The following is a 24,394-nucleotide window of genomic DNA, read 5'->3' on the forward strand; positions in this document are numbered from 1 at the left end:
GCAAGTAAACATATCAGAACAATAAAGAGTTCTTGCTGTGTTATGCCACATGTGGCCCAGGCATGAGGCCACCACCTCCCCAGCAGGGCTGAACCCAAACTAGGTCAGGCAGGAAGATGACAAGACTGAATCATCAGCGTGGGTGGGCTGACCTGAAATGGGCTACACAAGGGCAAGTCAGATGGGGAACAGTGGGAATAAAATAATGATAACTGTCAATTTGTCACTAAGGCAGATAAGCTGCAAAAATGATTAAGACATGAGTTATTAATCACTGAGGGTCTGCAGTGGGCAGGCCTTCTGCTCTGCACTCACATTTGCATGTACTTTATCCCACTGAATTCTCACAGTAATCTTACAAGAGAAGAATCATCAGCTCCATCATACAAGTGGAGAAACTAAGGCTTAGAGGTGACCCTAAGAGCAGAGCGAAGATTCAAATCCAAGGCAGTGTGAGTCCATGGCCCATGTTGTGTTGTACTCTAGGCAGGCAGAATAATGATCCCTGCAAGAGGACAGGGATAACAAATTAAAGAGGAAGTGAGTACAGGACAGCTGAAAGTCTTTCCATGTATGAAGTTGCACCAAGAGAGGCTTGTGGCCACCACCCTCTTGAAACAGAGGCATTCGGAGTTTTCTCTCAGCATTTACTGTCCCAAGGTACCTGTTCCATCTTAATCTTAAAAGGTCCTCAAAGGAATTTTGTCACAAAGATCTGGTCAACCCAAGTGTCTTTCACATTATCCCCTCCCTTCACCCCACAGACAATGCCTTAATTCTAGCCTCACCTGCCTTGGACCAGGAGCATGCTAACTGGTCTCTCCTCCTCTAATCTGCTCTGCAGCCAAAAGGAATCTTGGGAACACAAATCTGGGCATCACTTCCCTATATGAAACCCTTCAAAGCAGTGGTCTTCGATAAAAACTACTCATTAGAATCACATGGAAGATTTTAAAACATATCAGTCCCTGGGCTTTTTTTGTTTCATTTTGTTTTGTTTTTTGAGACAGAGTCTCGCTCTGTCACCCAGGCTGGAGTGCAGTGGTGTGATCTCGGCTCACTGCAACCTCTGCCTCCCGGGTTCAAGCGATTCTCATGCCTCAGCCTCCTGAGTAGCTGGGATTACAGGCACCTGACAACACGCCCGGCTAATTTTTGTATTTTTACTAAAGACATGGGTTTCACCATATTGGCCAGGCTGGTCTCGAACTCCTGACCTAAAGTGATCTGCCCGCCTCAGCCTCCCAAAGTGCTGGGATTACAGGCCACCGCGCCCAGTGATCTACAATATTTTGAATCATTTTTATTTAACTTTAACCTCCAAAGATGATTTAATTGACCTGAGATGGGGCCCAGCCATATTTTTGAAAAGCTCCCCAGGTGCTTCTAATATGGATCCAAACTTGAACACCACTGCAGTTTAATGGATGAGATGCCCACTTTTAAGCCAGAAATACTAAGTTCAGACTTGGATCTCCTCTTCCACCACTTCTTCCTGCCCTCATATTCAACAATCTAACCATACTGAGCTGCTGATTCCACAGGGATTGCATATGATTTCAAGCTGTCACTCTTCAACACATGATATAATCTTTGCCTGGAACATGTCCTATCTCACTTTCTGGAAAACTCCTTATCATTTGTCGTAGTCCATTTTCTGTTGCTATCACTGAATACTTGATACTAGGTAATTTACTTTAAAAATAAATGTATTTCTTACAGTTCTAGAAGTTATGAAGTCCAAGGTCAAGAGGCAACATCTCATGAGGGCCTTCTTGCTGGTGAGGACTCTGCAGAGTCCCGAGGTGGCACAGGCCATCACATGGCAAAGGGGGCATACTGAGAGCCAAACTAGCTTTTAATACAGACCTACCCTAATGCTAACTAACCCACCCTTGTGATAACTCAATCCATTTATCCATGAATGGATTAATCCATTCATAAGATCAGAGCCCTCATGATCCACCACCTCTTAAAGGCCCTGCCTCTTAATACTATTATACTGGGGATTAAGTTTCAACATGAGTTTTGGAGGGATCAAACATTCAAGCCATAGTACTTAAGACTCAGCTCCAAGGCTACCTTCTCTGTGAAGTCTCCATGTAATCAGGCACAACTAGCAGCTTCTTTCTCTGGGCTTCCACAGCACTGTCTCTGTATGAATATATCTCTATTGTATTGAAATTATGTGTACAAAGAACCCTCACCTCCACAAAAAGCAGGAGGTGCAATGATACTTCAGATACTTCTTGTGGCCATTTTACATCTTGGCCAACTTTTTACTCTAGCCCCAGCAGTATCTCCTTATCTCTCTATTTTTGCCCAGGAGCTTCTCTCCTGCTGCCTAGATTGTCACCTGTGGTACCCACATGGCCCCTCTGACACATGTGCAAACCTGGAAGTGACAAGGACTTAACACCGGATGGGAGCAACCCTTGACCAACAGGTGATAAGAACCAGGGGATAAATCCTCAGGGCAGACAATTCTAAAGTTCACTCTCCACAGCTCTTCAGAGGGTCCCTGGGAGGATCAAGCCTCAGTTGCCCAACATGGCAATTTGCTCCTCTCTTTCCTTTCTTCCTTGTTTCCTTGGAATCACTTCCCAAAATAAACATCCTGCATGCAATTTCTGTTAATAGGATGTGTTGTTTGGAAAAACTCATTAAGACAAATGAAAAGAACATTAGTCTTTGGATCAGAAAACTGAATTCTAGTTTTAGCTCCCCCTCTGCCTTGGGTGAGAGAACATCTAAGGCTTTGATTTTGTTATCTATAAAATGGGGATGGCCATTACTGGGTATATAGCCGAAGGATTATAAACCATGCTGCTATAAAGACACATGCACATGTATGTTTATTGCGGCACTATTCACAATAGCAAAGACTTGAAACCAACCCAAATGTCCATCAATGATAGACTCGATTAAGAAAATGTGGCACATATACAACATGGAATACTATGCAGTCATAAAATAGATGAGTTCATGTCCTTTGTAGGAACATGCATAAAGCTGGAAACCATCATTCTGAGCAAACTATCACAAGGACAGAAAACCAAACACCGCATGTTCTCACTCATAGGTGGCAACTGAACAATGAGAACACTTGGACACAGGGTGGGGAACACCACACACAGGGACCTGTGGTGGGGTCGGGGGAGGAGGGAGGGATAGCATTAGGGGATATACCTAATGTAAATGACGAGTTAATGGGTGCAGCACACCAACATGGCACATGTATACATATGCAACAAACCTGCACATTGTGCACATATACCCTATAACCTAAAATATAATTTAAAAATAAATAAATAAATAAATAATGAAACGGGGATGGCTGTGCACCGTGGCTCACGCCTGTAATCCCAGCACTTCGGGAGGCCGAGGCGGGCGGATCAACTGAGGTCGAGAATTCAAGACCAACCTGACCAACATGGAGAAATCCCGTCTCTACTAAAAATACAAAAATTAGCTGAGCATAGTGGCACACGCCTATAATCCTAGCTACTCGGGAGGCTGAGGCAGGAGAATCGCTTGAACCCAGGAGGCAGAGATTGTGGTGAGCCAAGATCACACCACTGAGCTCCAGCCTGGGCAACAAGAGCAAAACTCCGTCTCAAAAAAAAAAACAAAAGGGAGATAACCTTCCATTCTTCACAGCATTCATGGGAAGAAAAAATGGAAATGCATGTGGAAATGATTTATAACTGCAAAGCACTAAATAATATTATCATTATGTTTTAGGAGGAATTTCTTCCCTATTCACCCTTTAAATCAGTGGTCCCCAACCTTTTTGGCACCAGGGACCAGTTTCTAGGAGGACAATTTTTCCACAGACCCAGAGGTTGAGAGAAGGGGGCAATGGTTTCGAGACGATTCAAGTGCATTACACTTATTGTGCACTTTATTTCTATTTTATTTATACATTGTAACATATAATGAAATAATTATACAACTCACCATAATGTAGAATCAATAGGAGCCCTGAGCTTGTTTTCCTGCAACTAGACAGTCCCATATGGGCGTGATGGGAGACAGTGACAGATGATCCGGCATTAGATTCTCACAAGGAGCACGCAATCCCGATCCTACATACATGCAGTTCACAATAGGGTTTGCGGTCCTATGAGAATCTAATGCTGCCACTGATCTGACAGGAGATGGAGCTCAGACAGTACAGTGGACAATGGGGAGCAACTGTAAATACAGATGAAGCTTTGCTTGCTCACCTGCTGCTTACCTCCTGCTGTACTGGTCCATGGCCTGGGGGTTGGGGACCCCTACTTTAAATGATAGAGATTCTCAGGACTTGGACCTTGACTCTCTTCTCATTTTATAACCCCTTCCTAGATGACCTCATCCATTTCTAAGACTTCAGTCAATCAATGCCATCAGAGACATACCTTTAATCTAGGCCTGTGCTATCTAACCAGGGTAACAAATAGCTGGCAATTGAGCACTTGAAATGTGACTAGTTGGAATTGAGATACGCCATAAGTTAAAATTTAAAGATAGTATGAAAAAAGAATGTAACATATCTCATTAACAATTTTTTTTTTTGGCTGGGCATGGTGGTGACTCATGCCTGTAATCCCAACACTCTGGGAGGCCAAGGTGGGCGGATCAAGAGGTCAAGAGATCAAGACCATCCTGGCCAACATGGTGAAACCCCTGTCTCTACTAAATACAAAAATTAGCTGGATGTGGTGGCATGCGCCTGTAGTCCCAGCTACTCAGGAGGCTGAGGCAGGAGAATTGCTTGAACCTGGGAGGCGGAAGTTGTAGTGAGCTGAGATCGCACAACTGCACTTCAGCCTGGGCTACAGAGTGAAACTCCTCTGTCTCACAAAACAAACAAACAAACAAAAAACAATTTTTTTTTTTTTTTTTTTTTTGAGACAGTCTTGCTGTGCCACCCAGGCTGGAGTGTAGTGGCGTGATCTAGGCTTACTGCAACCTTCGCCTCCCAGGTTTAAGCGATTCTCCTGCCTCAGCCTCCCAAGTAGCTGGGACTACAGGTGCCCACCACCACGCCCAGCTAATGTTTTTTGTATTTTTAGTAGAGACAGGATTTCACTATATTGGCCAGGCTGGTCTTGAACTCCTGACCTGGTGATCCACCCGCCTCAGCCTCCCAAAGTGCTGGGATATAAGCGTGAGCCACTGCACCCAGCCAACAACTCTTTATTTTGATGAAATGTTGAAATAATATTTTGGATACATTGGGCTACATAAAATATATTATTAAAATTACTTTCACCTCTTTTATTCTACTTTCTAAAATGTGGCTCTTTGAAAATTTGAAATTTGGCTTGTTTTATATTTTTGTTGAGCATGGCAGTAGACATTTGCTCAGAAAAGAAAGGTCCAAATCTGATTATCCAACTGCTTTCTTGACATTTCCCATTGGCTTTCCAATACTCAAAACAATTATTCAAAAATTAGACCCAAAGCCTCCTCGTCCTTCCAGATTTTTCTGGTAGCCTCCTCCTGGTATCCTCCTACATCTCATCCCCCTCTAATTCATTGAAATCAGAGTGATCTTTGCAAAAACAAACCTGATGATACCACTAGCTTCCCACTACTCTTAGAATTAAAACTGAAATCCTCAACCTGTCTTGCAGGGCCTGCACCACCTACCTCCCCACCTTTATATAATACGTGGCCCACTCCTGCTCTCCAACTAGTTCCTAGGAGATACCCAACTCCTTCCTGTTTCAGGACTCTTGCATCTGCTTTCCTTCTGCCTGGAATACTTTTTTTTTTTTTTTTTTTTTGAGATGGAGTCTAACTCTGTAGCCCAAGCTAGAGTGCAGTGGCATGATCTTTGCTCACTGCAACCTCCGCATCTGGGGCTCAAGCGATTCTCGTGCCTCAGCCTCCCAACTAGCTGGGATGACAAGTACGTGCCACCACACCCAGCTAATTTTTTGTATTTTAGTAGAGATGGGGTTTCACCATATTGCCCAGGATGGTCTCAAACTCCTGAGCTCAGGCAATCCGCCAGCCTTGGCCTGCCAAACTGCTGGGATTACAGGCATGAGCCACTGCGCTCGGCCCTGCCTGGACTACCCTTTACCTATGTCTTTCCCAGCTAACTTCCAATCATTCCTCAGATATTATTTTAATATCATTTTTTCAGGGAAGACTTGCCTGATCCCAAAACTTTCATTTGGTGGCAATTTATCACAATTACAATTAATAATTTGTGTTATTAAATACGTTTGCGTCCCCAGATGGTAAGCTCAGTCACATCTATATACCAGCTTTCCTTATTGTGTAGCCCAGTGCCTAACACAGACAATGAATATTTTTTATTTTACTTTTTTTGAGACAGAGTCTTATTCTGTCAGGCAGGCTGGGGTGTAATAAATAATTGTCCATGCATAAATTTATAAAAAATGAATGAAGAACTGCTGAATGAGGTATGGTCATAAAGTCATGTCATTGTGTGTTCTTAAAACACATGTATCGGCCAGGCGCGGTGGCTCACGCCTGTAATCCCAGCACTTTGGGAGGCTGAGGCGGGTGGATCACATGGTCAGGAGATCAAGACCATGATGATCACACGGTCAGGAGATCAAGACACAGTGAAACCCTGTCTCTACTAAAAATACAAAAAAATTAGCCGAGCATGGTAGCAGGCGTCTGTAGTCCCAGTACTCAGGAGGCTGAGGCAGGAGAATGGCGTGAACCCAGGAGGCGGAGCTTGCAGTGAACTGAGATTGCGCCACTGCACTCGATCCTGGGCGACGCCGTCTCAAAAAAAAAAAAAAAACCCAAACAAAAAACAAACAAAAAAAAACATGTATCAGTACAAATATCCAAATAAGTGTTATCTTTTAAATGGTCGTTTTTGGAAGTAAATATATTTATTTCAATAAACTACTCAAACCAGTTTAGTAGCCCATGATATTTGGGATGATCCTGGTACTAGTGTACAAACCATGCAAGAAAAAAAGTTTTTTTGTTTCTTATTCTAGATTTTATAAAATGTTTTATGATACACCTTATTCATTAAAGTTGGTTTTGAATGACTTCAGAGTTATGATTCAAGAGTATGCTTTAAAGTGGCAATGCCTAGTAGAACTTTCTACAGCAATGGAAATATTCTATGTCTGTGTTGTCCAATACAGTAGCCACCAGCCATGTGTGGCTATTGAGCACTTGAAATGTGGCTAGTGCAACACAGGGACAGAATTTTTTATTTTATTTAATTTTAATTGACTTAAGTGTAAAGAGCTGAATGTGGCTAGTGGCTATCAAATTGGACAGCACATCTGGTTTAAAGCCATCACCAGAATACAAGTTTCTGAAATATTTTGCCCCCAGTATATGCCAGGAATCTTACTAAAATTATATAACCTCAACAAATGACTAGTTTGCATATATAAAACTATCTTTATATAAAATAAATCAGTGATATTATTAAAAAGATTCACTTCAGATGCCAATGACTGCTCTTCAATACTCCTCCCTTTTATTTAAAGAACGCCAAAGACCTTGTTCCATTTTGCCAGGCCCATATAACAATGCAGAAGCACAACAGACTTGAAGGAGACCACTGTGAATGAGGGAAGGTCGTCCATGACCACACATATTCTTGGGAATATAACTCAAGTTTGTCATGGATTTTGCCTGCTAGGCATCTCCCTCTCCAATGATGCAATACTGAACATGTAAAAAGGTCAAATTAAGAAGGCAATCATGTATTTCTGGAACTGGTAAACAAATAATGGAACCAAGATGTCATGAGACTTCAACTGTGAGTGAAGTTTTGCCAAGGAAACATCACTCAATATTAAAAGGCAAGCGACCCTTAACAATGAGATAGTATCAGCTTTCTGTCTTGACAAAGGGACTGCTGTACACAGCACCACTGGGTTGAACTTGACAAAAAGATGCCAGTGTGACACCCACGCCTCTGCTATACAGTGATTTGGGTGGATGTCAAAAGTTTCAGAGGCCTGGCATATGCAACCATCCTTCCAGGCTCCCAGTTCAACATCTTCAAATACAAGAGAATATACTTCTACACGTGTATTCCCAGGCCTCCATGGTCAAGTTAACTTTTGGATATATTACTGCCCACATAGACATACATGCTTATTAGTATATTGGTATCATCTGGGCCCTTATATATTTGTTTACTATAATTTCAGTGAAAGTTTAAAATGGTATATCTATAATATAAATTTTTATTTACCACATGCTTTTTAATTAACAGATTAAAAAATATAATGACCATATTACAAAGTACTTGTGAGATATTCATGTCTGAAATTTTACTTTGATGAACTGGAAAGAAAACAGAAATACATTAAAGTTAATGATCCTAATGATCTTTAATGATAGTAACTAGTTGTTCAAATGTAGAAATGTCACAAGAGGCCGGGCACGGTGGCTCAAGCCTGTAATCCCAGCACTTTGGGAGGCCAAGATGGGCGGATCACGAGGTCAGGAGATCAAGACCATCCTGGCTAACACGCTGAAACCCCGTCTCTACTAAAAAATACAAAAAACTAGCCGGGCGAGGTGGCGGGCGCCTGTAGTCCCAGCTACTCGGGAGGCTGAGGCAGGAGAATGGCTTGAACCCGGGAGGCAGAGCTTGCAGTGAGCTGAGATCCGGCCACTGCACTCCAGCCTGGGTGACAGAGCGAGACTCCGTCTCAAAAAAAAAAAGTCACAAGAAATCTGCCTATCCATGAATTCATTTCAAATGACTATACTTGATACACATGTTTTCTGATTTGCTTTTATTGATTTTGTTGATTCTTTACTATATCTGGAGATAAGATACATGTCTTCTCCACAATCTCTGACTTCCATAGTACTTTATACAGAGCTGTATAATAAACATATTGTTTTGGTGATAGTGATAATAATGAAGTAAAAAGAACAGAGTGCAGTATTGTGATTCACCCATGATGAAGAAGTGGAAATATACTAGAATATAGAATCTTGGCATAGTATTACACAGATCTGGATGAGCTGAATAAAGCATTAATCTCTGCCAGAGTATCAATTTAATGAGTTTGCTAAACAATCGTAAAGGCAGTTATCTTCCCACCACTAATTGATTCAAGGCATTTACTCTTCTAGAATGAGCATCTATTTCCATTTTACTCCCCTAATCCAGTGGAAATTGACTTGTTCCTGGGCTGTTAGAACCTCAACTCCTCCCCTATGCTCTACATACCTTAACCCTCTTCCCCCTGTCCCACCCAGATCCCCTCTTAGATACACACAAACACACACACATATTTGACTTACCTTAATGTTTTCTGGCAATGCTTTGTTCTGAGTCAGTCCCACAGCAAGCAAAGCTATCACAGCTATGATAGAGGAGAAGCCAAGGATAGCTAGGATATTCTTGGAGCAAAATGTCTTCACGTTAGACTCTAAAACCAAAAGCAGAAAAAAAAAATACCAACAAGAAATCAAAAACACTGATTTTCCTCCCCTTTCTGTCTGGTCTTGTAATAGCTACCTGGAGATATCAGAGACAGATTAAAAGCCAATCTTTTTTTATCAATGAGGCACTTACAAAGTAATTGGGAAATAATTCAAGAGCAAAAGGATTTGTTTGTACTTTGACAAAGGCCAAGACTGAGTTAGTGGCTGTGGCAAGGACAAAACTAGGTCAGTGATCAGATATGGAATGAGGAGTGAGAAGAGCCCCAAATTGGCTGTTTAACAGGTAATACAGATCTATCAAGGTACAAGTAACAAATAACAAAAAACAAGGATAGCCCTCCTCATTTTTGAAATCTACCACAAAATGTTTAAGATGTTAAAAAGTATTAATAATGTATCATCAAACAACAAATCCCGCTATTCCATGACATTTCCTGGCTTGACATACATACCCCTTGCATTTAAATCACATAGTAAGTGATTAGTAATGGCATAGAGGCTGAGGAGTCTTGAACATTTTGGATCATAATTCATATTATCTTATTTATTTTGTCTTTAGTCTCATTCTGTCATGGGACATTAAAAAGGCTCCAATAGTAGAGTTATATAAAGGCAAAAGTGGCTGGGCGTCATGGCTCACGCGTGTAGTCCCAGCACTTTGGGAGGCCAAGGCAGGTGGATCTCAAGGCCAGCAGCTCGAGACCAGCCAGGTCAATATGGTGAAACCTCATCTCTATCAAAAATACAAAAATTAGCCAGGCGTGATGGTGGGCGCCTGTAATCCCAGCTACTCAGGAGGCTGAGGCAGGAGAATCACTTGAACCCAGGAGGTGGAGGTTGCCGTGAGCCGAGATCGCGCCACTGCACTCCAGCCTGGGTGACAGAACAAGACTCTGTCTGAAAAAAATTAAAAACCAAAAACGGGCGCCGTGGCTCACGCCCGTAATCCCACCACTCTGGAAGGCCGAGGTGGGTGGATCATGAGGTCAAGAGATCAAGACTATCCTGGCCAACATGGTGAAATCCTGTCTCTACTAAAAATCCAAAAATTAGATGGGCGTGGTGGCGTGCACCTGCAGTCCGAGCTACTCAGGAGGCTGAGGCAGGAGAATCACTCGAACCCAGGAGGCGGAGGTTGCTGTAAGTCAAGATCGCACCACTGTGCTCCAGCGTGGCGACAGAGCGAACTCCCTCTCAAAAAAAAAAAAAGGCAAAAGCTACTTTGGTCAGATGTAAACAGATTGCATAGAGGAAGCAAACAGGAAATGAAATGGTTGCACCATTCCCTCCATTTTGACAACTCAATCTCCTCCTCTCTCAACTCCCCAAACTATCCCCAAATGTTTTCCTTATGCTTTGGGAAGAAAGGACAAGATAACATAATTAAAAAGCATATGGAAATGAGATGAGTTCTCTAGCATAGTTTACACTTCTCTAAGGACAGAGGGTGGGATCAAAAAGCTAAAAGAGGAGCCCAGGTCTCCTCTTTCTCTTTCCCCCGTTGTCAGTAGAAGCTGGCTGGGCACTGAAATGGGAGCTCCCCCTGAAGCTCTTGAGCAGAAGCTTGAACTTAATTCAACTCTAAGCCTGGATTAAGGTATGGGTCTCCAATCCACCTGAATCCCCAGAATCTTGAGGCAGTCTTTACCCACCAGACCAAACAATGCAAAATTTAGGAGAAAAAGTTTTAGCAACATCATTATCTATTGCTTCCAAACAAGGAAGAGCAGATGAAATATACAGCACTTCCCCACTTCTCCCTTCCCAAAAGAACCTCCATTTTGTTCAGATGCTTGCTTTTCCTCCAAGCTCAGGGATGGACTTGTCTGTATAATTTCATTCCCTCACCAGTGATTGGTTTAACACTGGGTATGCCACCTAATTATGGTCCATGTGACCCTGGAGGAAGTCTTCTGGGGCAAGTCTAGGGAAAAAAGAAAACATTCTCTCTTCATCCTTAAATATTGTCCTGCCTGGAAAGGATGACATCCAATGATGGCAGAGCAGAGAGATGTAGAGAATGTGAGTCCTTGATGGCATTTTAAGCTGCTAAATCAACAAATGCTGAGTCCATCCTTCCACAAGACTTAATGCTTTGACCCAATTAGAGTCAGGATTTTAATTACGTGAAGCTAAAACATCCTGATAAAACTGGTATGGGAGAGATGTCCTCTTTGATGCCAGTGTTCTGGAATCTGGAAAAGAACCCTCTAAGGGCACCCCATTTTGGTTCCCAGTGTTGTGATGTTGACAAACACAGCCCTAACTAGCATGTCCTTTGGATAAATAATTATAAATATAACAACCAATTATAAATATAACAACAAACAAATTGTAGCAATGTTTCTACCATAATAAAATTTTGAATGTTTTACTCCCTCAAGCTATTCAACAAGGTCTATCTATTAACTTCTTTTGTTTTTGTAAATATGACAATCTTGCTATCTCATTTTCCTTCCATGGCCATTTCAGGCACTATTCTTAGCATCCAAGTTACTACAATAAAAAAAGAAAAACTGATAAGGCCTCTGCTCTTTGGAATTTACATTCTAGTTAGGGAGAAAGATAAACCAGAAAAGAAGCACGTAAATAGGTCATATCAGGTCATGATATGTGCTAAGAAGAAATTCAAACCAAGGAACGTGATAGAGTGACTTGCAGTAGAATTGGGAATGAAGGGAAAGGTATCAGATTGAGGGTCAAAAAAGCCTCTCTCAGAAGATGACATTTGAGCTGAGACCTAGAGGGTGACATTTGAGGAGAAAACACCAGCCTGGAGAAGGAGTAAGAACATAAGAGGAAGAAGGAACAGAAACTGCAAGAGCCCAGAGGTGGGAACCAACTTGATGTGACTATAATTATTTCTTCCTTTTCCTAACGAGAATATTTACTAACTTCTTCTTGTCACTGAGGAGTTGGATATACACTTTTCCACATTTTCCCAGCTTTTGCAATGATATCCAGGTTACCAGAATATATGGAAGCCTTTCATCCTAAAAAGACTTTTAGGTCAGAGAGAAAATTTAGGAATTTTCCATAAGTGATTTTTCAAATGTTTTTATTACCAAAAAACTCACAATGGTTAAGTTTGTTTTTCATGTAACTGACTACATTTTCCAGAGAGCAGTAATTAAAATGCTGTCTTCCATGGACTATATGAAAGCCAGTTTTCAAAAGCCCTGATCACATTCAGGAAGCAGGAGAGTCATCTCAGAAGTGGTGCCAGAGAAGAGGTGCTAGAGGTGGGGTGCAGGTTGACATATCTTGGATGTGCTCATAAAAATAGAATTACTTAGGTAAATGCCCCTTCTTCTTGGATCCCCAGAGTGCTTTCAGACCCCATGACTGCCACAGTCAAGCTCTGTTATGGAAAATTCACATTGATTGTCTTCCCCCTGAAAAGCCCTTCATTTGCCTTGTGGATAACAGAAATGTGGTTTCTGTCATACAATGTGAAATGGTATTTTGAAACAGAATTTCAACAAACGATTTTCCAAAAATATCCAATGGCAAAGTGTTATCATTGTTTTCCCTTTGAATTGGCTTACTGTACTGGAGAATTTAAGACTGCCACTTCCTTTGCATTTTTTTCTTTTCATGTGATGAGACAAGGGAGAGGAATTTTCTGCTTAAAGTGAGAGAGCAAGGTAATATTAACTTCAACTCGTCACCTGACAGAGAAAAAACTGAAGGAAACCCAAGCTTTGAAAAAACACAGGCTGATTTCAAACCAATTAGCTGTGTCAGAGGAAAAATACCTTCAAGATTTTTATACGAATCAAAGGAAGCAAAGGTTCTTTTGATTCTTATAGAAACAGCCATCATGATGTCCAGTTACAATCATACTAAGGTGAAAATCAGAATTATTTAATTTCAGCAGGGTGCGGTGGCTCACACCTGTAATCCCAGCACTTTGGGAGGCAAAGGTGGGCGGATCTCTTGAGTCCAGGAGTTTGAGACTGGGGGGTAACATGGTGAAAATCTGTCTCTACAAAAAAAAAATACAAAAATTAGCCAGGCGTGGTGGCAAGTGCCTGTAGGCCTGTAGTCCCAGCTATTTGGGAGGCTGAGATGGGAGGATCACTTGAGCCTAGGACACTGAAGTTGTAGTGAGCCAAGATCACACCACTGCACTCTAGCCTGGGCAACAGAGTAAGACCCTGTCTCCAAAACAAACAAACGAATAATTTAATTTTGTCCATAGTAAAAATTCTGTTGTACAGAGAAATCCCAGCATTGCTACTCTGTGATAACAAAAATATAACATTTTAAAATGTTACTCCATTAATAAATAGATTTAGGGTGTTGACAGATGTGGTGGATTTCAGGCAAAAACAAGTTTTGCTTTGCAGATCCAATGTGACTGACTAGATTCAAATTGTTTCCAATTTGTTATGGGTCACATCTGGACTGAACTTTTCTTGTCATATAGAGAACAAAACAGCAAATGTGGACAAGCATTGGTGAGCAAACATCCAAGGAATGTTGTGGTCCTTCCTGTGTTTACATAGCCTAATGATGGAACAATCACTGTAGCTCAGAAGACTGGTCCTAATCTGGCCTTGTCATTCCTCCAACTCCCAGAGTCAAAGTCTCTACACCACCCCTGCTACCTCCCGTCTTCTCCTTCAGGGAGCTCTTCTTGAGGATACATATGTAGGTGGTTCTCACACTCAGGGGCTTGAAGATCTTATCTCAGTTATTTCATCCCAAGCCCCTTAGACCCACCTTCTTCCACAATGATATCCACATCCCCTGATTCCAGTCACCCTTACCTCATATCTGATCTTCTACAATGGCCCTTTCTAGTGACTCTCACACTTCCTAATTCTCTTCCCTATCAGAATCCCTCCTTCATGTGGCTATAGAAATCTTCCACAATTGACATTCCTAAGACTCTACCTTATCAAGAACCTATGGCCTGCTGTGTGCCAGATGAAAGCCACACTGGTCTACCTAGACCTCCAAGCCCTTCAGAAATTTCAGCCCTTCTCATTTTACCATTCCAACCAACAGATCTGTTTGGCTCCAAGATGAGAATTCCTGACATTATGACTACTAGAATGTAAGCTCCCTAGGGCAGGGACTTTTTTCTGGCTTGTTCATTGGTATATCCCATGTTGTATGAATGGATGAATGGATGGATGGATGGATGGATGGATGGATGAATGAATTTTGGATTCTCTGAATTTTTTTCAGTATGGGACTTCCTTCATTTGTAATTCCATTCCCCTCATTCTCCAAGTCTTTTTGTCTCCTTCAAAATCAAGCTCAGTTGGAAGCTATGTTCCCCCCACACTCTACAAAGCTCAGTTATGTCAGTAGTCCTCTCTTCATGTGCTACCTCTAGATATAGTTTGAACCATTTCAGTTTGGGACTTCTATAGTTGTTGGAGAGGGGACTATGCCTCATTCATTTTTTCAATTGGTCACTCAATAATTACTTATTGAATACATTATTACTATGAACTAGATATGCCCTAGGCTCTGAGCTACAGCAATAACCCAAAGTGAGAAATGTCCCTGTCCTCATGGTGCTTATATTCTAGTTTGGAGAAAAATACAATAAGCAAGATAAACAAGTAAAATTTACAGTGTACTACATAATTTTAAGTGCTGAGGAGGAAGAAAAAGCAAGGAAAGTAAAAAGGAAGGATGTGGTGATTAGGACTGGCCTGAGAAGGTGATTTCTATTGCAGGGAGAAAGCCTACATACCTCTGAGGCAAGAGCTTTACAGAAACTGGAACTGTACACGGAAAGGCCCTGAGGGGAGAGTAGTAGGAACTGGTCAAAGGAACAATGGGGTGCCCTGCCCATAAGGCCTTGAGGGCACTAGTGAGGGCTTTGCCTTATTCTGAGTGATGTGACTTACTTCTAATGTCATTCGTATAATCCACGCTTAGCAACTTAGGGGTGAACAAGGAACCATTGGGGACTGTTGAAGTCAATGGAGAGTGAGGGTGTGGCCTTTTAGGGTGGCACATCCCTGCCTCTTGTGGTAACGATGTGCTGAGGCTACCCAAATGAGATCAGGCCACACAGCCAAGTGTGGACAGAGCCTGGCTCCATCAGAGCAGAGCTTGTGCCAAAACCAGGTCTGGGCAGACACATCCAGGAGGAGTAAACATAATCACATGAGACAGCCTTCTCAATACCTTCTAGAATTCTTCATGGCTCAGAACTGGAGAGTCTTTTCTGAGGGACCGTCATCAGGAACAGTCACCAAGCCAACAATCATCAGGATCCATCAGCAGATAGTCAAACTCCACAGACTTCTGGGGGATGGTTCAAGTTAGAGCAGAGTTCAGACAAGCTTACCTTTGCTTAGTCTCTGTAAGCCTCCATTTTCTCACGTGCAGAATGGGAGTCACAACAGTATCTGCTTCATAGGGTTGCTATGTAAGCTTCAATGAGCTAACAACACATAATAGCCTACACTAAAGAGTTCTTACTGTATTCCAGATTCTACTCTTAGCACTTTAAATGCAGCCATTAATTTAGCCTTCACTACAGTCCTATAAGGTGCATGTAATACTATCGTCTTCTCTATAAAATCTGTATCAGTTTTTTAGGACTGCCACAACAAGTTACCATGAACTTGCTGGCTTCAAACAGAAATTTATTCTTTCATAATTCTAGAGGCCTGAAGTCCAAAAGTTAAGGTATCAGCAGGGGCATGCTTCCTTTGAAGGTTCTGGAAGAGATGTCTTTCTTGTCTTTTTCAGCTTCTTAGCATTCCTCTGCTTGTGGCTGCATCACTCCAATCTCCACCTCTGTCTTCATATGGCCTTTTCCCCTGTTGTTCTATCTGTCAAGTTTTCTTCTCCTTTCTCTTATAAGGACACCAGTCATCAGATTCAGGGCCCACCCTAAATTCAAGATGATTTCATCTCAAGATCCTTAGCTTAATTACATCTCCGAACACCCTACTATATTTCAAATAAAGTCACACTCACAGTCACTATTATAATTATCGTTAGTTTACAGATGAGGAAACTGAATCACAAAGAGATTAAGTAACTTCCCAAAGTTACACTGATGTAAATGTTGCACTGTTACAAGTAGTTAGACAGACATGGCAGGAAAGGGCTCTTCTCCCCCACCCACTAGAAATGTCAGGTGATGGTTTGACAATGATCACATTGCTTCTCCAAAAATGGTAATTTGGTAGCTGGAGCCAGGGACAGAAAATCTCCTGCTGATCCACAGCTGTAACATTAAAGTGCTCATTGAATTCAGGCACCAGGGAGAAGCAACTTCCTGGGCATGCACATTAAGAGACAAATGGAGGAAGATGACTTGCCAGAAGCACTCCACCGGAAAAGGAAAGAAAGCCTCAGATGAGCATGCACACAACTTCCTAAACACACTGTATGCTCAATTCACAAAGGTAAGGAGGGCACTGCGTGTGCAGACAGCCCACCCTAAGGGAAGAATCACGGGAAAAGGGCTCAAGATGGCAGCCTAGGAAGTCCTAGGATCACAGTTGAACACGGTGTTTGTTCTCCAAGTTGCCCACTTGGATCTCTTCTAAGGGTTCTTTCCTTTCTTTCCTGTTCTAAAGCCTTTTCAATAAACTTCCAGTCCTGCTCTGAAACTTGACTCAGTCTCTTTTTCTACTTTATGCCCCTCAAATTCTTTCTTCTGAGGAGGCAAGAATTGAGGTCACTGCAGACCTGTATGGATACGCTTGCCCAGATAGCTGCCACCAGTAACAGGGCCAGGAATTAAACATGGACATTCTGGCTTCAAGGTCCAGGCTTTCAACCACCACCCTACCCTACAGTACATGACTGAGGCTCTTACAGTGCCTGGGCTGTGCTACCAGTACTGCTATGTGGTAGCCAATCTCATTATCCAGAAATAAAAAGTGACCAACATTGAGGATTTGACTGGAAGGGTTATCTGGACTGTTCTCACTGAGCACACCAATGTCCTACCTTTTGAAATCATGAATCTGATCCCTGACAGTCAGAAGCTTACAGTTAAGTGACAAAAGGCTGAGACTGTGATTCTCAGGAAACTTAAGGGACTTGCCCAAGTCATACACCTTACACATGTCAGAACAGGGATTTGATCCAAGTGTCTCAATTCCACTTCAATGCCTTAAATCACTGTCCTGCATTAGAGATGTGTAGAAATTTTTCAGTTTTATTCTTTCTCAGCTGACTCAATGCAAAAGCACTAGTCCAAAATTCTATCTAAATGGAAAGGTCTTATTCTACCCCCACCCCATATTTCTCCAATTAACCAATCCAGAGTCACATTCAAGGATAAAGCAGTTTAATTTAGTGGGCTTTTTCCTGTCTATATTTTACTTAAAGAAGTCGGCACAAACATCAAGAGAAACACAACTGCTAAAGACAAACTTTGATCCTAAAGACCTCAATGATAACCAGGTAGTTAAAGGGAAAGGCAAAAGAGAAGGAGGAAAAATAAGATGGACATTGGGTTGGGAGACACAGGCAAGAAAATAATAGAGCCAGGAAAAGAGAGGGAAGGGAAGGCGTGGGGGTGAGAATGAAAAGAAAGGTAGAAAGACAGGGTAATGGAGTAAATAACCCATGTCCTGTTCCACTGATCTCTTGAACCACAGACATCAGAGGAAGTTACTGGCTCTTTTTAATGCTATTTTATTTCCACTCTTTGAACTTTTAATTAGCCGATTATTCTCAGTTTGCAGCTTCTTAGTTAGAAAACGATTGCATGTATTTTAACAACGTAGCCTGGCTGATACTGAGTGGACCCCTTGAGACTCAGTTTTGGGTGGGGAGAGCCTATTTGGTGATATCTAAATAGTGTAGATGTGGGTGGGGATGCAGAACAAGCTCTTCCTGCAAATCAGATTCAGCCAACCTGAGGCTCCCCACCCACAGTTCTTGGGCAACATGCTCTTCTCAGATTAGCAGCACATAACTCACATAACTGACTTTGCACTTGGTTGTACCTGACTCTAAAAATGTTAATGATTGCAAAAATCAAATGCTGATAGAGGCTCTATGTGTGGGAAATGAGGAAGCAAAGGAGTCCTCTTCCCTGATTCTTCCACTTCCTCCTACCAAACCATCTATTCTCTCTTCCTCTCACCCCTTCTAGCCTCCCCTGAATTCTTTTGCCCATAGATTGCATTGAGCATAATAGGCCTTTGTGGTCAGTGTGGAATCCCATGTTTAAGTGTAGGGTTGGCAGTGAGGAAGGCTGTTTCCGGCAAAGTGATGTCACTGACACTGCAGACAGGAATTCCCTGTGTCCCAGCCAAAAGGCGTAACAATCTGGTGTATTGATGGCCTCAGCAATAAGCACATTGCTTCCACTAAACGAGTCTTCTTCCACATCTGAAATTGAAAAATTGTGCCCTGGGGACTCTATGCTTTCTCAAAGCAGCTGCATTTGTCAACAAGCCTTGGTTACTTGCAGATGGTGAGAAAAAGCAAGAAAATCTGTATTGGCCATGTATCTCTAGTGTTGGGTAGTAGTGGAAGCAGGGTGAACTGACTCAACCAGGGTGCCTAGCCTTATAGTCTTGTCTCATATACCTTGCCTTTATAAACTCTCTCATTTCTACCACCTTATTTTTGCACCAATGAGGTACAAAATTTAGAGGTTACATACAAATATTACTTAGAAAAGTGTGCTATAAGCTATACAAAATAAAATTCTAAGCCCCCCAACTGACTGACCAGACCATCTTTTGGCCAAGGGGACCCCAGAGAAACCTTGAAAACTGCATTCTCGGCCAAGATGGAACAGAGGGTGGGAGGGGCTCAGACCCTCTCCCTTGCTAACTAGGATTAGGCTTTCCTTCTCAAGGGCCTAACAGAAACCAGCCCTTTCAAAAGGCTCCACCACTGATATCAATCGACTCCCTTGTGCTGCCCCACCTTTTCTGCCTGATAAGAGATCACTAATCATGGGGTGGTTCTGGCCGGTCTATGAAGAATAGGTAGCTAGTATTTTTACATCCTCTGCTTCACCTTTTGATGTCAGAGGGCCAAAAACTCCATCTAAGATCACCACCATTTTCTGAACATGGAGAAGCAGAAGGCTCAATTACACATGCAGATGGTTCTCCCTTCATAAATATTCATGAATCCTTCTATAGCTTATTGAATATGTATATCTGGCCACCAGCTCTGTGTAAATTCTTGTTCCCTTTGCCCCTCCCTCCAAGTATGTTTCTGGCTTCTGACTGGAGGCTATACTTCCCAACCTGTCAGAATGGCCATCCTGCAGGCTGTAACCTTTTGTAAGAAATAAAGTCTCCTCTTCTCTTCAAAATTTGTAAATTGTATTTCTGTAAGTTAACAAATCAAAGTAAAAAATGACAAACAGAAAAAAATGTTTGCAACAATTATGAAATAGTTGGATTCACTAACATATAAGCATCATTTAAAAATCATTAAGAAAATGATCAGCTTACGTAACAGAAAAATGGGCAAAGAAGATAAATAGGCAAAGCAAAGAAAAAGAAATATATGTGTTATCAACATATTAAATGTATTCTAACTACCCTTAATTAAATAAATGTAAATGAAAAAAGTTATTTTCAGAATAGCAACGTTTTTAAAGTTTGATAAATACATAATATTCACTACACACTTATTAGAATGGCCAATTTTTTTAAAATATTGACAATATGAAATGTTGGTAAGAATGCAGAGCAACTGAAACACTTGTGCCTTGCTGCTAGGGATGGAAAATAACAAAGCCACTTTGAAAAAGTGTTTGGCAGTTTCTTATAAAGTTAAATGTAAACTCACCATAAAATTGAGCAATCCCACACTGAGATATTTACCTGAGAAAAGCAAAGACCTATGTCCACACAAAGATATGTACCTAAATATTTCTAACTGCTTTATTCATAATTGCCAAAACCTCAAAACAATCCAAATGCTATCAACTGGCAAATGTATACAAATTGGGAACAATCATACAATGAAATTCTACTCAGCAATAGAGAAAAAGAATAAACTACTGATAAATGTAACAACATGTATGAATCTCAAAAGCATTATGCTAAGTAAAAGAAACCAGACTCAAATAGGCTATTTACTTCATGCTTTCGTTGATATGATATTCTGGAAAAGGCAAAACTAAGAACAGAAATTAGATCAGTAGGCAAAGGCTCAGGATGGGGACAGAGGATTGACTACAAAGGGCCACAAAGGAGCTTTTGGAAATAAGATAAATATTCTAGATTTTGATTGTGGTGGTGGTTAAATAACTTTATATATTTGTCAAAATTCATAGAACTTTACACCTTAAAAAAGTGAATTTTACTGTAAATTCAGTAAAGAAATGACATATGTTGACAAAGATTTGGGAAAACAGATACTTCTTGTATGTTGGTAGGAGTAAAAATTTGTAGAACCTCTTTGACAGGGAGGCAATTGAGTAACATCTATCAAAGGGTAAAGCATATATATCCTTTGACTGAAGAATTCTACTTCTAGAAATGTAACCTGCTACTTATGAATATGTGAAAAAATGGTGCATAGATCGCGACATTCAGTGCAGTATTGTTTGTAATGGCAAAAGACTAAAAATGACTAAAGGTCATCAACTGGTGTCTGGATATATAAATTCTACTACATTCATACTACATAATTCTATGCAGACATGAAAAAGACTGAGCTAGATCTATGAATGTTGATGCAAACTGTCTTCAAAACATTTCATTATGTGAAAAGCAAGATGTGGGGCCAGGCATGGTGGGTCATAACCCCAGTGCTTTGGGAGGCCAAGGCAGAAGAATCACTTAAGCCCAGGAGTTCGAGACTAACCTGGGCAACATAGGGAGAAACCCTATCTCTACAAAAAATTTAAAAGTTATCCAGGTGTGGTGGCATGTGCTTGTGGTCCCAGCTACTCAGGAGGCTAAGGCAGGAGGGGATTGCTTGAGCTCGAGAGTTCTAAAGGCTTTGAGTCAAAGAGGAAAAAATGTACAGAGGGTTTCCAGTTAAGAGTAAAGTGTCAAAGATACTAGGAGCTGGGAAGGTGAACATTGGGTACTTAGGAAGTTGTGCACTGGTGGTTTAATGTTGACTTTGCCCACTCTAGCACCCTGCTAACCACTCGCCAACCTGATTAACTCAAGCAGCTACCTTTGGGTTCCCAGTCATTCTTTCTTGCCAGATCAATGTAATTTCTGTACTCTTTGGGCAGAATTGTGAAGTCTCACTTGCTAGACTTTGAGTGGACTCAAAGTTTTATTTTGAGGGAAATTTGACATCTGCTCCTCTGTCCCTCTGGGGTTATGTATCAGTGTAAGTGAGAAATGCCATCTGGATAAGATATGGTCATGCAATTAAATGTCTACGGTAACACTGTCACAGATCATCTGACACCTAACCAGCTGGCTTTCTCTTTAACCATCAACACAGAGTATCTGCACTTTAGATACATGAAAACTCAATCTTATAAATTGATTAGTATCTAGTTCCTGTCAAAATGTGACAGATACTACTGATATTTCAGAATGGCAATATAAGGGTCCCCTGTGTTTTTTTCCAAGCATATTTTCTGTACCCATTTAGTGAGGAGGAAGGTAGGAGGAGTTAGAGAAAGGTTCCTTTACCTTGGAAACAGGAATTTCCTCTGAGAGCAAAACTAGTAAGATGAATATATCATAGATGAGAGTAGCTTTTAGCCAAATCACCCACACTTTAAAAGTTCTTTCAGTCTTGTGGCTTCATTATCTCCTCAAATCCAGCATATGACTCAGAAAGTAGTGTCCTACTCAATTTTGTACCCTGAGTGAAGAAGGAATATGTGAATATGGCGGGGATGGGGTCATCTACATAGAATAAAAAAGGCAACTAAAATAATCTGTCAATGTATCTCTAGCATGCTCTGGGGAAAGAAGGTGCCTTGGCCTGTGGACTCAAGTACACCATTTCCTTGAAAGTTTTTTTCCCCTACAGTGATGAAGAATGCCTCCTCTAAGATAATCAAACTAACTCCCCACTTCTGATTTCATGTCTACCAAGCTATCTTACCATGTCAATTTTTCTACAAGGTAAAAAATGAAGACCTGGTATCATTCCTGCTGAAACTATTCCAGAATAGAGGAGGAGGGACTTCACCCTAACTCATTCTATGAGGCTTATGAGCATCATCCTGATACCAAAACCTGGCAGAGATGCAACAAAAAAAGAAAACTTCAAGCCAATATCCTTGATGAACATGGATGCAAATATCCTCAACAAAATACTGGCAAACCAAATCCAGGAGCACATCAAAAAGTTTATCCACCACAATCAAGTAGCCTTTATCCCTGCGATATAAGGTTGGTTCACCATATGCAAATTGATAAATGTGATTCCTCATGTAAACAGAATTAAAGACAAAAACCACATGATTATCTCAATAGACACAGAAAAGGATTTTTATAAAATTCAACACTCCTTCATGTTAAAAACTCCCTATAAATTAGGTATTGAGGGAACATCCCTCAAAATAATAAGAGCCATCTATGGCAAAACCTGGAAGCATTCCCCTTGAAAACTGGCACAAGGCAAGGATGTCCTCTCTCACCACTCCTATTTAACATAGTATTGGATGTCCTGGCTAAGGCAATCAGGCAACAGAAGGAAATAAAGGGCATCCAAATAGGACGATAAGAAGTCAAACTATCCCTGTTTGCAGACAACATGATCCTATATCTAGAAAACCTCATGGTCTCAGCCCCAAAGCTCCTTAAGCTGATTAACAACTTCAGCAAAGTCTCAGGATCCAAAATCAATGTGCAAAACTCCCTAATATTCCATACACCAACAACAGTCAAGCTGAGAGCCAAAGCAGGAAGAGCTCTCCAAGGAGAACTACAAAACACTGCTCAAACAAGTCACAGGACGGATCCATTCCAAGATGGCTGAAAATGAACAGCTTTGGTCTGCAGCTCCCAGAGTGATTCACCAAGAAGATGGGTGATTTCTGCATTTCCAATTGAGGTACCTGGTTCATCTCATTGGGACTGGTTGGACAATGGGTGCAGCCCACAGAGGGTGAGCTGAAGCAGGGCAGGGTGTCGCCTCCACCTGGGAAGTGCAAGGGGTTGGAGGATTTCCCTTTCCTAACCAAGAGAAGCTGTGACAGATTGTACCTGGAAAATGGGATACTCCCACCCAAATGCTGTGCTTTTCCCAAGGTCTTAGCAACCAGCAGACAAGGAGATTCTCTCCTGTGCCTGGCTTGGAAGGTCCCACACCCACGGACCCTGCTCATTGCTAGCGCAGCAGTCTGAGATCAAACTGTGAGGTGGCAGCCTGGCTGGGAGAGGGGCATCCACTATTGCTGAGGCTTGAGTAGGTAAACAAAGTGGCCTGGAAGTTCGAACTGGGTGGAGCCCACTGCACCTCTGCAAGGCCTACCGCCTCTAGACTCCACCTCTGTGGGCAGGGTTTAGCTGAACTAAAGGCAGCAGACAACTTCTGCACACTTAAACGTCCCTGCCTGACAGCTCTGAAGACAGCAGTGGTTCTCCCAGCATGGTGTTTGAGCTCTGAAAACAGAGATTGCCCCCTCAGGTGGGTCCCTGAACCCTGTGTAGCCTGACTGGGAGACACCTCCCAGTAGGGGACGACTGACACCTCATATAGGTGGGTCCCCCTTTGGGATGAAGCTTCCAGAGGAAGGATCAGGCAGCAATATTTGCTGTTCTGCAATATTTGCTGTTCTGCAGCCTCCGCTGGTGATACCCAGGCAAACAGGGTCTGGAGTGGACCTCCCACAAACTCCAACAGACCTGCAGCTGAGAGGCCTGACTGTTAAAAGGAAAACTAACAAACAGAAAGGAATAGCATCAACATCAACAAAAAGGACATCTACACCAAAACCCCATCAGTAGGTCACCAACATCAAAGACCAAAGGTAGATAAAACCACAAAGATGGGGAGAAACCAGAGCAGAAAAGCTGAAAATTCTGAAAACTAGAGCGCCTCTTCTCCAAAGGATCACAGCTCCTTGCCAGCAATG

At 41.8% G+C, this 24,394-nt stretch overlaps 1 protein-coding gene across 6 annotated transcripts in view; it reads right to left on the reverse strand.

Moving 5' to 3' along the window:
* The window catches only part of ENTPD1 (ectonucleoside triphosphate diphosphohydrolase 1), a 179,872-nt gene that overhangs the window by 36,373 nt on the left and 119,105 nt on the right, over window positions 1–24,394 (reverse strand). For 4 of the 6 annotated variants that reach the window (XM_033187667.1, XM_033187677.1, XM_033187650.1 and 1 more), the window contains one exon: window positions 9,274–9,401. In XM_033187667.1, the coding sequence (XP_033043558.1) occupies window positions 9,274–9,401 (128 nt within the window). Of the gene's footprint in view, window positions 1–315; window positions 340–9,273; window positions 9,403–24,394 lie in introns of those variants that run through there. The other 2 variants (XM_033187685.1, XM_033187696.1) reach the window with 2 other exon arrangements.

Source organism: Trachypithecus francoisi, unplaced genomic scaffold (assembly GCF_009764315.1).
Source record: "Trachypithecus francoisi isolate TF-2019V2 unplaced genomic scaffold, Tfra_2.0 Contig01579, whole genome shotgun sequence".
NCBI classification, from domain to species: Eukaryota; Metazoa; Chordata; class Mammalia; order Primates; family Cercopithecidae; genus Trachypithecus; species Trachypithecus francoisi.